This window comes from Colias eurytheme, chromosome 19, assembly GCF_061535395.1.
Source record: "Colias eurytheme isolate Ceu_HAF_F1 chromosome 19, ilColEury1 Martin Lab GWU primary, whole genome shotgun sequence".
In the NCBI taxonomy this organism is placed as follows: domain Eukaryota; kingdom Metazoa; phylum Arthropoda; class Insecta; order Lepidoptera; family Pieridae; genus Colias; species Colias eurytheme.
Genome location: NC_142998.1, coordinates 10199144 through 10216241, shown reverse-complemented (window position 1 = coordinate 10216241; position 17098 = coordinate 10199144). Strand labels below are relative to the sequence as shown.

Genomic DNA, 17098 nt, shown 5'->3' with positions numbered 1-17098 from the left:
ATTAGGTATTAATAACAAATGCATTCTTGCATATCATGTGGATTGTAGAGTGTAAGTATTTCTACGATATTGTACTACTAAATATTATCCAATTGTAAGATATATACAGGAGAGATATAAGAACAAACAGAGCAAATTTAAATAATTGTAACATTTTTATTATAGCGTAGATACTATGCATATGAAATGCAATGCAAAGCTCTTATTTACAAACAATTACTTAGTAGGTACTTACTACTATTTATTCCTATACATAATCGCTTTAAAATAATCCTGCTATTAATGCAATTTTTGAAGATAATTCCACAATATAGCCATAGCTTATCTCGCACTGGTTGACAAACTGGATCCATCCGGATGCTGCATTACTTTTTGAACTTAAACTTATTTGCGGGAAGTTTTTGCACGGCCGAAACATTTTAATGGAAAATCGACTTAATTACCAGCAAACAGAATCTAATTTTGCATCGAAATTTTAAATTAATTATGTGATTAGTTTTATTGTATATAACAGTTGTATCTTATATTGATAATGAGGTGTATTGTGTAACGAGATGTTTAGCTTAAATAGGATTTTAATGTGTTCATTTTTTTGGCTTCTTCCCAAACTAATTTGGCCAAATCATGTGGCTTCTTTGGGGAAAAAAGTTTCGTGGTTACTTATAATATGAAACATTCTGCAATTTAACACATTGTATAAGGAAATATAACAATATTAACCTTCTTAACCTTACAGAAATATTGTTATTATGGAACGGTTTCTCCATATTGCGATATAAAAACAAAACTAAAACGATCTTTTTGTGCAGTTCTCTTCTTATTGAATGAAGTTTTTTAATTTGATTAACATCTCAAATATTTATTTATTATTATTTACAAAATGAAAATTACTATCTCCACGAATATACGGTCTCCACGAGCACTTTGGAACACATATATGTCTTCGCTATCGCGTTGCAACTTGCATATAACAGAATACCTAATAGGTACATACCTATTATATATAAATTACTGAAATATTCAAATATATATTTACTACTAGCGGTCCGCCCCGGCTTCGCCCGTGGTACCTACATGTTTAAACTATCTTATCTCTCAAGTTGGATCGAACTGCACATGGTGTGCGAATTTTATTATAATCGGTTAAGTGGTTTAGGAATCCATTGAGGACAAACATTGTGACACGAGATTTATTTATATGTATTAAGAAGATTAGATATAGCGTACAATACTTGCCATGATGAAATCAACTATGCCGTATTAACTACGCACAAAGTGTTAGAACAATTAGGAAATACTTTATCTCATTACTCTTAATACGAAGTTAAAGATAAACATGGGCTAATATCTAAAAATATCTATACTTGATAACTGCATGTTATCGTGGTGTAACTGGGTCGCCTAAAATTTAAGTAATATATCACTATTTCGTACATTGGGTGCAATTGCCGAAGACATGACTTATTCTTCTTCAATTTAAACTCATTCTGGGTATTGTTTTGTGAAAATTGATTTGGAAATTAGGTGATTAATAATAATTAAATGTTATTTTATCCGAGTGAGTAATATTTACTTAATAGTTATATGTATTGTTATAATATGGGCCGGATATATTAGCTTCCATTATAGTCCGTTTTCTTATGGGCATGCTTGTATGGAAAGGTATACATTTTTGAGTAAAGCAATGCCATTTAGTACAAATGTTGTACTCGTCCACCTAAGCCAAAATCGCCTGGTAGCCAGTGTCTACTCCCCGGCAGAAGGGAGGGAGGGGGGGTTATAGAACAGAGCGCCCGGCGCTCGGAAAAAAAATTCTGGCGGATTCATTTAGCCCTTTGAGTCAAGTTTGGTGTCGTTATCAGGTAACTAGATGATGCCCGATTCATTCCCCATACCAGTTTTTTAGGGTTCCGTAGCAAAATATGTCACAATCTTTAAAATAATAAACTTTTGGCAGTGGCAAAATCCAAACAAACCAGTATATTTTTATATTTTTGTATGAAACTTGGTTTATAAAAAAATACTGTCTGAAAGGCCATTTCATGCAGATTGTAAAAACATTAACATGTAACATATATCTTACCATTTTCAATGTGAAATAAATTATAGAAAGTACAGGAACGTTCGTCAGCGCAGCGTAGGGGACGGCTAATAGACCCGAAAAATAAGCAATAACATAAAACAAAAACCAGTCAAGTGCGAGTCTGACTCGCACATCGAGTGTTTCGTACTTATTTGTCCTATACCATGTTATCATGTCTGGTAGGACCTGGTTAACTGATACACACACACTTTCGTCTTTATAATATTAGTGTGATTTTTAATCATCTTTAAATTATAAATGAAGTCAGGTAACATTGTTAAAAATAAAGATATATAATAATAGAACGTTTTTGTATTAATAATAATGACAACCACCACCACAATTACATAATTCGGTACATTTGAGCTGGCGTATAAAACACTTCAATCTGGAATTGCAAGATTTCACGCACCTGCAATGGCTTGTGGTAATGAAACTCTTTATAGACTGTAGGCTTTATAATAATGTATTCACAACTGCTATTACAAGTGCACAACTGCTCTTAAACTGTAGAACCTTAGGACTATATAGTATGACGCACACATACAAAACATACATGATACGTTACACACTACATCTCCCCTCATAGAAAATAATAAAAAAAATAGTAATTAACATTTTTTTTTAGCTGAATATAATGCAAAATATTTTTCCTACGTTTTTGGTTACATATCTTAATATACTTATCATATAAACGAGTAAATAAAATCAAAATTAACTTTAAAACTCCAAAAAAGAACATTCTACACGCTTACACATTGGCTTACACACTACATCTACATAGTAACTAATACTAATAGATTAAAACAAATAATTTTAATTAACTTTTCATGTACGAAAATAATGGAAAAATTATACAATATTAGAAAATATTTTATCGTCATATCCGTATTTAAAAATGTCACAGTCCGTAATTAATTAATAGTCATATCCGAGTAAAATAATAATTATCTTTCAATAAATCTTACAATATATCCTCATAGAATACGTTTATTTATGTGCTTACAGTTTACACATCATACTTAGAAACGACATAATATTCATTATCTGTATTCAATTTTCTTCATACATTTTATTCTTTATGTACTTCCTCATACGTACAACAATATCAAGATACACAATTTCATTTAGGGTAATCTTCCCTCTTAATATTTATCATAATTATAATTAATAACACCGTCGTGTTTTATATTATTCATCTTATTAGGTATATTCAATAATTCAAGATACAAGAAATATATTTATTTATTTATAACATTAACATTAATTCAGGCAGTTCTTTTAACACATCATTATATTATCATATATTTTATACCTTTATTCATACCATGTGTCCAAGTTATCTTCACGAGTGGTAGCTCGACCTAATCATGATCAGAATTACAAGGATTCGTGCCTGTCTTGTATCCTGGTGTACCTTGTTTCTAACAAAAAATCATATCATTTCACTTTTCAATTGTAGCTCTCAGGCTTACATATTAATTTATTTTTATTTTTCATACAATATTAATTCTTATTTCTTCGAGTAATTCAATGTCACATTATTATAGGAATATAAAAGAAAAACTTAGGTGATCAAGCTAAGATTCCGTCTATATCCTAATAAAAAAAACAATCTGAGTAATTTTTTTTTTGTACTCATACAACGACAAATATTTACTTTTTCTCTTCGTCTATTATTCACAAATATCATCAGATATTTATCATGTTAATTCATTTAATCAAATAAGAATATACTTTTACTTTAGTCTCTTTAAATCATGTTTTAAATATTGAAATATAAGTTTCATTACAATCATTATTTATGAAATTAGTGTGACCCTCCGAATCCAAAATGTTAATTAAAAAAAAAATTAAAGATTCACACTAAATTGAATTGACAAGATCGTATTTCATTACGAACATTTTATAAAATGCACAGAACGATGCATTATGACTACCTAGTTACCTACACGGTAGCACGAAATATGAGACGAAATTACAGACGCTGCATACCATTTCCCTATTTGGTAGCGCTTTATAAAACAATCAATGAACTAATAGAATTATCTGTTACTAAGTACTTTGATTATACATAGCTATATAATATATTTATGTATAATAAATATAACATAATTATGGTTTTTGACAAAAAAAAAATCTTTTAACTAGAATAATTAGTTACCTTACATTAATGTAACATACACTGCTTGAACCTGTGGCTTGAACTTTAAATTTCACTTTTAGTTTTTTTTTTTCACAATATTAAATATAAACTTTTACCACCGATAAAATTTGTATTCCGTTGTCACTTTAGAATTTCGGGACATTCGGGATTCTGGTCAATTTGGGAAAATGTCTGCTATTCACACTGGCTGATCTCCCGGCTCCAGCTGCATCCTTCCAAATCTCCAATTTTATTTCACAATTTTTCATAAATAGATGATATTCCAAATTTCCATAGATTTTTTTGTTTAAAAAAAAAAACTTTCTTCGTCAAATAAATTCTGTTCTTAATTTCCATATTCACGTTCGTCGATTTTTTTATTATATTAATAAATTTTCTATCCGGTACATTGCGATTTGCGAATACGCATAAAAATTATTTGTTTAAATTTTAACTTTTAAAATACATATTATTTTTCAAAAATGATCCATAGCTCAGTACTGCCGCGAGGCAACACTGGCAGGGTCGCCATGCAATGGCTTGGTATTAAGGAACACTTTTGTAGACTGTAGGCTTTATAATAATGTATTCACAACTGCTATTACAAGTGCACAACTGCTCTTAAACTGTAGAACCTTAGGACTATATAGTATGACGCACACATACAAAACATACATGATACGTTACACACTACACACCGACATCTTATCAATTCAAAGCTTCTCTTTTCTTTTTATTTCAGATGGGCACGGAAAATTTTGATTTTTTTATGTCCCTAAATATATACAGCCTGTAAAACTGCCCTTAAGGTGTGTTGTTTAAGGGCAGCTTCTGTGGGAGGCAAATATTCGATTTGGCTGTCCGTTTTTGTTAAAAATTTGTTTGCGACCCTCATTTACTGTCACAGCGGGGTACAATGTGAAAAACAAACATGTACTATAGTAATTATAAAAAAAATATAAGTTCTGGATAAGAGTATCCTTAAAATATCGTGACCGTCCTTACCTATCATGCATTGTAATCACAAACTTTTCAATTTCAGTGTCTGCATATTTGCCACTGTAAAGTGCTTCAAATCCTCGTGTGACATTCGGATATGCCTTCTACACCTTAAATGCAGGTGTACCTATAGTTCTTTTAGACCTTCTAGCTTTGGAACACACGATATAGTAGTAGTAGCCAAAATAATGTTAAGAATAGTCGACAGATATGGCTAGTACAGAATATCATGTATTCCAAGCTAGAAGGTCTAAAAGAACTATAGGTACACCTGCATTTGGGGTATGATTTGAAGCACTTTACAGTGGCAAATATGCAGACAGTGAAATTGAAAAGTTTGTTATTACAATGCATGATAGGTAAGAACGGTCACGATATTTTAAGGATACTCTTATCCAGAACTTATTTTTTTTTTATAATTATTATAACTACATGTTTGTTTTTCACATTGTACCCCGCTGTGACAGTAAATGAGGGTCGCAAACAAATTTTTAACAAAAACGGACAGGCAAATGGAAAATTTGCCTCCCACAGAAGCTGCCCTTAAACAACACACCTTAAGGGCAGTTTTACAGGCTGTATATATTTAGGGACCTAAAAAAATCAAAATTTTCCTTGCCCATCTGAAATAAAAAGAAAAGAGAAGCTTTGAATTGATAAGATGTCGGTGCGTGAAATCTTGCAATTCCAGATTGAAGTGTTTTATACGCCAGCTCAAATCTACCGAATTATGTAATTGTGATGGTGGTTGTCATTATTATTAATACAAAAACGTTCTATTATTATATATCTTTATTTTTAACAATGTTACCTGACTTCATTTATAATTTAAAGATGATTAAAAATCACACTAATATTATAAAGACGAAAGTGTGTGTGTATCAGTTAACCAGGTCCTACCAGACATGATAACATGGTATAGGACAAATAAGTACGAAACACTCGATGTGCGAGTCAGACTCGCACTTGACTGGTTTTTGTTTTATGTTATTGCTTATTTTTCGGGTCTATTAGCCGTCCCCTACGCTGCGCTGACGAACGTTCCTGTACTTTCTATAATTTATTTCACATTGAAAATGGTAAGATATATGTTACATGTTAATGTTTTTACAATCTGCATGAAATGGCCTTTCAGACAGTATTTTTTTATAAACCAAGTTTCATACAAAAATATAAAAATATACTGGTTTGTTTGGATTTTGCCACTGCCAAAAGTTTATTATTTTAAAGATTGTGACATATTTTGCTACGGAACCCTAAAAAACTGGTATGGGGAATGAATCGGGCATCATCTAGTTACCTGATAACGACACCAAACTTGACTCAAAGGGCTAAATGAATCCGCCAGAATTTTTTTTCCGAGCGCCGGGCGCTCTGTTCTATAACCCCCCCTCCCTCCCTTCTGCCGGGGAGTAGACACTGGCTACCAGGCGATTTTGGCTTAGGTGGACGAGTACAACATTTGTACTAAATGGCATTGCTTTACTCAAAAATGTATACCTTTTCCCATAAGAAAACGGACTATTATAATGAGAAACCGAGAGACCGTCTTACAATATTTTTTACTGTCTTTTCTAATACAGCTTAAAATATTAGCAAATTGTTTTAGGATAGATATTTTCCACGATTTACATAAAATAATATTATTTTCCAACAAATTATTAGTGAAGTAGTCAGAATAAGACGTTGTTAAATACTTACATAAGATTTGTTGCTTATTTTGTAACATTACCTTGACTGCTTGTGGTTATATCTAGAATGTCACAAAAATTGACGTTAACTGTACACTATGACGCAGTTAATGATGCATTAATTGGCATATATGTGTTAAAAACATTGTAGCATATGTAAACTTGTTTATTTTGTCAGCTTGTTTGATAATTTATAATTTTACCCTTCAAATAACTGCTATTATTGAGGTAATATTTTGATGTGTATAGACTTAACAATTATACACATCAAAATGTAAATATAGAAATGGTTTTGAGGAAACTCCCGAAGATTTCTAAGTCACAAAGTTTCGGTTTCGGCCCAGTTATAAAAAAATAAATTTTTATTTCTAGGACACTTGCCTTGAGCCCTTGAGCGGGCAAAACCTCGGGCGGAAAGCTAGTAATTTATATGTTCACATATATAATATACAAGGTCGGTGTGTCGCCGGCGGATTGGCGTATCCTTGCACATTTCGTATATCCATCATATCCTTACGTACAAGTGGGTGCTTCCTTTGTTCATCTCAATGTGTCGCTAAACGGTGCACCTGGAGATTTGCACGCGATTCCTTGCATTAACTACAAAGTAGAGTGCATAGATTAAAAAGGCCAGAAGAACTCCTGTGTAAGTTAGGACGGCTTTGTTAGATATTTTGTTGGTGGTACCTACACAGGTGGAAATAAGTGTGATTAGTTAGGACTGGTTGCTCATTGTTTTTTTCCAAAAAGAAGCACTTAGTAGATCAAAGTAACTGGTTCCTATACAGGGTGTCCCGCTCTTGGTATACTAAGCGCGAAGGAACTTGTAGTTTTGCATACACTGATCACGTAAAAAATACTTTAAAAAAAAATTACGTCCAAAATTTTTTGCTAAATTTTTCCTGAAAATCCATGTTTTCTTCTCTAGCTTCGCGCAGCCGGCATATACCGCTTCTCTAATATGAGCATTTTATCTATGAAAACATAATCTTAAACGATAGCTCACGTGCTGGTGGTAAAGTTGGGCGGCTCGCTTGTTATGGGTGTACACATAGAGTTTTAAGAATTCATCTAAATGAAAAAAAAAATGCATCTGGAATTTTTTAATTATTTTTTACGTACTCAGCGTATGCAAAACTATAACCTCCTTTGAGCTTAGTATACCAACAGTGGGACACCCTGTATATGTTATCCTTAAATAAATAATAAATAAATAAATCTTTATTTGCTCAAATGCGGTTTTCTTTATTGATTTTGTTTTAATTTGAACAATACCTATTAGACCGGGAGATACTGACACAAAATTTCGAGTCATTTGTAACAGGATGGCGGTTCTACAGGGGTCTTAGTACGCAATGACAAAAAGAAAAACGATGGTGTGAACACTGGTACCGGCGGCTTAGTCGCGTGGGCGTTAGTCGAACTCGTCGTAAAAATAGCGAATGTCAAACGATTTGTAACACAAAAATTTTAGAATTTACCGATAGCCCATAAAAAAGAAGTAGGCGGTAGTGTCATGCCATACTTTTCCGGTGTGACTTACAGCCCGCCATACCGACGCAAATGTGTTGATTTAAAAAAAAACAATTCAACCATTTGTACCAGGCTAACTTTTGCACAGGTAACCATCGTCGTGTAGCCATTTACGAAAATCACCATACCATACTTTTCGGACGATTCCAAATGGTCGCCATACCGCCGAAAATCTGCAAAATTTTTTTTTTTCGCCAAACTTTTTGTACCAGTATTGCATTTGGATTTTTGGAGAGTATTTGATAAAATGTGACCATTATTATATTTGCCATACTTCTAGTAGGGGGAAAAAGTGCTGCCATACTTCATAAATAAATTTATTATTAATTTATAGAAGTGAAGATTTCTACCACCTAGATCTTTGAAATTTTGTATTTATATTTGTTGAACCTCAAACTTATAGGAAAGATTAATGCCATACTGTTACAAATCGTTCAAAATACGAATAAAATCATACAATAAAAAAAAAATCTTATACACATTCGCCACCTCCCACAGGTATGGCATTATCACACTTCTATTTATAATCATTCAGGAGTTGTTGAAAAAAAAATTTAGGGTGTTACAAATGGTTCGGCGAAAAAAAAAATTTGCAGATTTTCGGCGTTATGGCGACCATTTGGAATCGTCCGAAAAGTATGGCATGGCGATTTTCGTAAATGGCTGCACGACGATGGTTACCTGTGTAAAAGTTAGCCTGGTACAAATGGTTGAATTGTTTTTTTTAAATCAACACATTCGCGTCGGTATGGCGGGCTGTAAGTCACACCGGAAAAGTATGGCATGACACTACCGCCTACTTCTTTTTTATGGGCTATCGGTAAATTCTAAAATTTTTGTGTTACAAATCGTTTGACTTCGCTATTTTTTCAATGAGTTCGACTAACGCCCACGCGACTAAGCCGCCGGTACCAGCGTTCACACTATCGTTTTTCTTTTTGTCATTGCGTAGGTACTAAGACCCCTGTAGAACCGCCATCCTGTTACAAATGACTCGAAATTTTGTGTCAGTATCTCCCGGTCTATATTATCTATACTAATATTATAAAGAGGAAAGGTTTGTAATTATGTATGTATGTATGATTTTCACGCATAAACTACTGGACCGATTGCAATGAAATTTAGCTAACATATAGAGGGTAACTTGGATTAACACGTAGGCTAGGTTTTATCCCGGAAATCCCACGGGAACGGGAGATACGCAGGTTTTTCTTTGAAAACACGGGCGAAGCCGTGGGCGGAAAGCTAGTATTAAATAATCAAATAAAAGTGGAATGTTAAATGCACAGGTTAAATGTAAGGAAATTACATAATTGAGGCTTATAACGTGATTAAATCCAAGTCTGTTAGCATACTAAAATGGTTATCTATGATAGTACAATGGCAATTTAGAAAGTAAAATTTGTAAATAACCAAATGGGCGTAAATGTACAGAGAGTTTATGAGCATTTCGCTAATTTATTTTCACATTGAAATTTCTAAGTAGCGGAATGACTTCTAGTAATCTGACTACAAAATCTAGCTTTCTCGTTACTATAATTATAAAGTAGTAGATAGTATGTTTGTTTATTATGAACAAATATCAAAGGTCATGTTACTTTTTTACACGCTTTATATTAGCTTCACCTGTATGTTTGTAACCGACTTCTTTGGGTGCAATTTTGACCCACTATAAAAACGGCCAGATTTCGTTCAAACTTTGTAGATTTATTGAGGACCGATGACAATACACTAATTTGATAAAATTATTCCATTTTTCAATTTCGGTTTTCTATAAAAAGCGTGTTTTTTAGTTTTTTTAAACTTTTATTTTTATTATTAAGGAAATAGAGACAAAGAGAAGATAATCGTATCATAACTTCGTAATTAAATTACTGTAAACAAATAAAATAGATATCATAGTTATTCATGTGAGTATAAATATTACACAGTCAATAAGAATTCAATAACAACTTTATATAGATAAATATGTAGATTGTAATACATATATAAGTTATATATCCTTTCGGCTTATTTTTTATTGATTTATAATAGGCTCGGAATCTTAGGTATTTAATTATACCTTGTTTAACATCGTATCTATTACGTTGAGAATGTAAGAATTTTTTAATTGGATACAACGTAACTTCATTCAACGGTTTTCAATTAGCAGACTTCCTGAAAATAGCTAATGCTGCATTCTTAGCACATATTTTTGAAGATTATTGGATCAATCAGAGTCATAATATAAGAGACTAGCTGCGCTTCGCGGTTTCACCCGCGTCCCGCGTGGTAGCGCTCCTGTTGGTTTTAGCCCTTAGCGTAATGATATAATTTATAGCCTATACTCTATAGCCTTTCTCGATAAATGGGCATTGGGCTATCTAACACCAAATCATTTTTTAAATCGGACCAGTAGTTCCTGAGATTAGCGCGTTCAAACAAACAAGCAAACTCTTCAGCTTTATAATATTAGTATAGACTATAGATTAGGCCTAAGACCTTTACGTGTAATCTGCTGTACGATGGAGTGCTAAGACATGCTAAGATCATCTCTGACTCCGGACTGCTATTGAATCCGCAAATTCCCAAATATGTACTTTATATATGACATGGTATTCGAACCCTAGCCTAGTTGATCTTTTAGTCTAATATGGTAACTACAGATACGTTAATTTATTTTATTACTAATTTTAAAAGCTTCGCAATTTTTTTTGCGGAACGGTAAATTATAAATACATAAAAGTTTAAAAGCTTGTTGGATCATTAAAGTGTAGTAGTGGCATTTATTAATGGAAATACTTTTAGTCAAAGGAAGCCGTTTATTTATAAATTTGTTTTATAATTTGCTAATAATAAAAGTATGCTTCGTGGAACCTATCGGAAAATACCCGATAATTTTGAAGCTCTTTTGGTATTATAAGTGAGAAAACAATGAGCAAGAATTTAATTTCTAAAAAAAATCGAATCGAATACAATCTAAACCAACGTATCTTCACTAATATTCCGACGAAGTAAGATTTGATTGATTTTAAGTTTTACGATTAAAAAACAATCAAATCTTACTTTTACAACACAGCTAACCAGATTCGGATAAAAATGAGGTAGATTATATACTCGCCTCTTTGCTGGCGCAAAGGTTTAATAAATATATAACTAAGCGCACTACAAAAGAGGCCTACTTTTATTCCTGTACACATGAATGAAACCGCGTGTTGTAGCTAGCTTTATATTATACCTACTGCTGAATAATTGGAAGCCCATTATAACTTCCAAGGTTGCACTTTGCCGACGAATTTGTAGAGATAATTTGCAAACAATAGATCAATAGAATAGGCCCTCTGCATTCTGTTACGGTAATTTTAATATCTATAAATAAATATTAACTGCCTATTCATATTATTTCGTCTCGAGAGTTAATAGAAAGCTTGTAAAGGTCGTGTTTAAATTTCTAAAATCGCGTAAGTGTTAATTTTCGTGTAACGTTGTTGCAATTTGACTTGCTAATCCATTAGATATGTGCCAATATTTAACGGATATCTAAGCAAGTGTTAGAAAAGATCAGTGTATGTATTTCTTAAATTTACTGACACCGAGACGACGAAATTTTGTGTGATTATAAGATTAGATAAACACCTAATTATTTTAAAATAATTTTTAATTATATTATATACCTATAATCATACATATAAAATAAGTACGTGCAAACTCACTGAAATACCTACATGTATTGTTTTTATAGGGATATCAATGCCGGAAATAAATTAAAATGATTTAAGAACACTCTTAATCTTTCTACTCTACACTTTCTAGCATTACTCTGGGGTTCTTTATAAACTCATGCGCGTCAAAATTACACACACTCCATTGGTTAAATAAAATCAAGCTATTTTCGTATAATTGCAGATACAACAAACATCCCGTGCTTCAACGTGAGTATAGAATTACAATTTACAAATTCCACCAAATACATCGTTAGTAATTACCCACGTGTTCAGTTATTTTAAAATCTTAACAAGAAACAGTGCAAGTGATTTAGATAAAGTTTAAACATCCTTTGTAAGTGTTAAAAGTAGATTGTGTAGGCCAATGTTTAAATTTGAGTAAATCGGTTATTGAGTGAGTTGACCCACTTACGTTGTTTTGATTTCTATTGATGTTTCAACCTCATTCTGGGAATATTTCTTAGCAATAATAGGTTAAGTATGTTGGGTTTTTGCCTTTTTAGTAATAACTAGCTTACCGGCCGCGGCTTCGCCCCGCTTTGTCTAAAACCTAACAAATTATATACTAAAACGGAAAACCTTCCTCTTGAATCACTCTATCTATTAAAAAAAAACCGCATCAAAATCCGTTGTGTAGTTTTAAAGATTTAAGCATACAAAGGGACATAGGGAAATAGTGACAGAGAAAGCGACTCTGTTTTATACTATGTAGTGATGAAGAGGTTGGCGTATTTGTTTAAACTGAATTTAAAGAGATTTCAATAGTACATATATGTGTAGATGTATGTTTTTGACTACAGAATAATATCTAAGTAAGAACATATTCATCCATTTATAATAATAATTCGTGGTAAATGTTAAAAATATGTAATGACGATTCAAAAGTGCTTCTAGAAGAAGTCTAATTGAATTAATAAATGTTTGAGTTTGAGTTTCATATACCTACTTTAAAACCTTTGATCTCAATTGAGCTACCTCTTCTAAGGTACAGATTGTGCCTCATAAGAGCAAAACAATAAAATTAGGACTTTGCTTAAATACCAATTGCAGCACTTCAGATTGTGGTTACTGGGTTACTGAGCTTCATAAAATGGATTTAACTCTACGCAGAACTAATTTTATTATACTTTGGTACCGCATTCCGAATTAGCACCTAGTTATGTCCTCCGGTTTCATCCGCTGGTAATAGTAGACTATGACAATGCGTTTTCAACTATTTTCATTCCTAATTGTATTGATATCGCTGCTATGCCAAAAATGAGAACGAGATAGAGAGACTTTCGCATTTATAATAATTATTTTTTTAGAATATGGATCCCACAGTCGATGTGTCGTTAGCGTATTGATGTGAAATAATATTAATTAGTTAAATATTCATGAACCTTTCTGAATGCCGCAGTAATGGGTTATAAGTTTTGATAAAATACTCGTCCTTATTAATGTAAAACATTTTTTCATAATGTGCTTTTAACATAAATACAGACGGCGAGATAAATCCAATTAGGATTAAACGTGTATTTATTCATATTTTATTATACAACTAGCGTTCCGCCCCGGCTTTGCCCGTGGTACATATTTCGCAATAAAAGGTAGCCTATGTTATTTCTCAGGGTCTAAAGATTATCTGTGCCAAATTTCATCAAAATCGGTCCAGTATGTTTATGCGTGATAACCATACATACATACATACAAACCTTTCCTCTTTATAATACATATTAGTATAGATTCAATCAAACAATCCTTAGAAAAAGTATTCACAAATTTTCAAAACTAACCATTTGCAATAACCACATTTTCTATAAATATATATTTCTGCATAGACTAATAGATAGAACTTTTTAGTTTTTACTGGAAGTATTGGTATGTTTAGTATGAGTGTTAAATACTAAGTAAGAAAACAGTAATTTTAAGTCTATATACACAGAGGATAATCTAAATCTGCTTTCAAGCCAGGAGGCAGAGATTAGAAAACATTATATATACCTATACTTTATTTCTTAAGTCAAATAATTAGTTACTGATAAATAGACTTTATAGAAATAATGAAAACAAATTAATATAAAATGATTGCCGTAAAGGTATTGAATTGCGATTATGTGCGCTGATAAGAAAAGGTAATTAATTCTAATTAATTTTACTGCGACCCTTAAACTTCACGGTTGATAAACATTAAACGGTCATAATTCATAATGCACTATTTTCGCATTAATATTAATTAATATTATGTAGTTTTGAATGTGGATTTGATAAGCGATTTCGGCTCTATTTATTTGCTCGATAAGGTTTCTTTTTACTTAATTTAAAGACTGAGCAAGATCCAAGTATAGAAAATTGACCAGGCAGACAGTATTAGAACATTAAAGTAAAAAAACTTATAACTAGTTAACGCTGTTTAGGTATACTCAATGAAAATTGAAAACCACATTGAAAACCTTATATTTATTTTAGTACTAGATCCCACCGCAGGATAACTTCGTTCATAGTTTTTTTGATGGAACCAAAAGTTTATGTATATATTTATAATTAGGAGAATATATTATATCGACTAGATTTCCAATCAAAATTTGGCCGCAAAAAACTATGAACGAAGTAATCCTGCAGTTGGGAACTTAGACTATTTAGTGTTTTTAACAATCATCACACTAATCGTGACATGGCACTTCAATAATGTTTGTTTTTATAAACCAAAGTTAATATTGCACGAGTAACAACGATTAAAATATAAACATTTAAAATATAAACTTGTTGAACAGGAAAATGCATTCTTAGAAACTTTCTGACGCTAAAATGTTTGCACAAAATATCTCGGAAATGGCTATTCTGTTTAACGTTTAATCAAAGGGATAGAGGATAGCGGTTGTTAAAGGTTTAATATATCCTGTGTCCCTTTTCTGGGAATGCAAAATTATTACTTTAGCTATTTTTTAAAAGATGTATTAAATGAAAAATAGCAAGTTATAAGTTTTTACATTATGTATATGAAATTATCTCGTAAAATCTATTTTTAATGCAAACATGCGCATTTAAATAGCTTGGAATATATGATCTGATATAGGATATGCAGAAAAATGCATGTTTGTATTTAAGCTGTAGTACTCTGTACAAGACTTTAAAGCTGTTTAATTTTTTTTCTATCCGTCCTTATGGAATGATTGATTAAGAGTAACAAGAATCCATTCAAATATCAACACATTTTAATCAAATTACATGTTCAAAACGCGATATTTTATAAAATATGGTTTCTATAGAATTACGATAGTAGGTTGATTTAAGAAACATATTTTACAAAGATTACCAAGCAGTCACGCGATTAATTATCGAGTGTTTTATACCTAAAGACACTTATTCTTCACACAATACACAGATAATAAAACAACTAACAATCCACCCGCATGTTTCCAGATGCAAACGATCCTGCATCACAACAGCAGTGGATCCGCGGCGTACACCGGCCGTTTGAAGAAGCGGGAGGTCCACCGCGCCATCTCGCTGCATCCCGTTAAGGATCACAGGCAGATGTACAGATTGCATACTTATTTTAAGGTAATTTTTTGGTGATTCATTTAGGAAATTAGATAGAAGTTTCTTCTTCAGTTCTTCCTTCAGTTCACCCACGCGTCCGCGTTAAGATGTAGCTAAGCCCTTCTGGCTAACATCGAGAGACACTACACAAAAAAAAAACAATGTCTTTAACTTTTAAATTTTAATTTGATGTATATTGTTAGAATTTGGTGTTGGTCGAGATCAATAAAAATCATTAGGTAGGTATATGAATCTTTCGTTTAAATTAATTATTTGTGTGTCTCACAATTGAAACACTTCTCAAGCTAAAATTACTCGAAAACATGACTTTCCATTGTTGCAATCGGGTAAAATTTTTAATCCTTTTGGTCGGGTAATCGGGTTGCGTATGAACGGCTGATAACCTGCTTGAGTCCGTTAATTAAATACCTCGGAGAAACAGATGTGAAATGCATCTGCCCTTTTCCCTTATCCTAAAACAAAGTTAATTCTATAATTTTAGAGTTTTGATTTAGATTGTTTACTTATTTTTATTAAATCATTAAAAGGCTTTTTGTATATTTATACTATTTGGTATTTGTCGTATTTATGTTTTAAGATGGCAAAATATTTTTCTTTGCTTTCCATGTAGATATAAAATAATTTATAATTCTCACGGTCCCGTCCTAAAGGTTGCATTTTATAAAGCTTACATGCATCCACATTATATAATGATGATTAATAAACTATCTTCTTTACAAGCGGATGTCTGTCTATTTTTTCTATCGTAATTAACTATCTTTTGCCTGCGGCTTCGCTTGCGTGCACTTCGCTTTTGCTGACGGGCATTTCCCATACAAAAAAATTGTGTTTTGAACATTACGTTTTCTTTTCTACGAGTTTTGAAGCGTTAAAATTATTAAAATGTTTAATTTACACATTGCATGCTTTAGATAGTTTGGGACTTGATAAAGGCACAGTATTACCATTATTTCCTACAGTAGTGCGACGAATGTACTTGTGCAGAGAAACGGAGGGGAACTGGCGGGGGTCGGGCGACGCGGGCCGCGTAAAGCAAACACGCTTAGTTTGCTTTACCTAGCGCGAAAGGATGACGCAGTCGTATTTTTTGTTTAATAATTTTATTACACATAGGTACTTACATATTCTATTATGGCGCGCACAAACTGTTCGGTTTACGGATGTAAATCTACATTGAAATCCCAGAAGGAAACAATATTTCAGAAAGATTGTATTAATTGTATCTGTTGAATTAAAATCAAAGCTATGTATATGTTGTCCTCATTATTTTCTAATCAGATTGTACATCCCAATGCGAATGCATTACTTAGTTAAATGTTATAATATACAATTAAGAACATCCAAAAATAAAGTGTCCACGTAAATAATATTTAGCAGTGCAATATCTGTAATTATATAT

At 32.2% G+C, this 17098-nt stretch overlaps 1 protein-coding gene across 1 annotated transcript in view; it reads left to right on the top strand.

Annotated features, from left to right (window-relative positions):
* The window catches only part of Chsy (Chondroitin sulfate synthase), a 60066-nt gene that overhangs the window by 34353 nt on the left and 8615 nt on the right, over positions 1-17098 (top strand). Inside the window, exon 2 of the mRNA XM_090113186.1 lies at positions 15559-15699. Within this exon, the coding sequence (XP_089969312.1) occupies positions 15559-15699 (141 nt within the window). The remainder of the gene's footprint in view (positions 1-15558; positions 15700-17098) is intronic.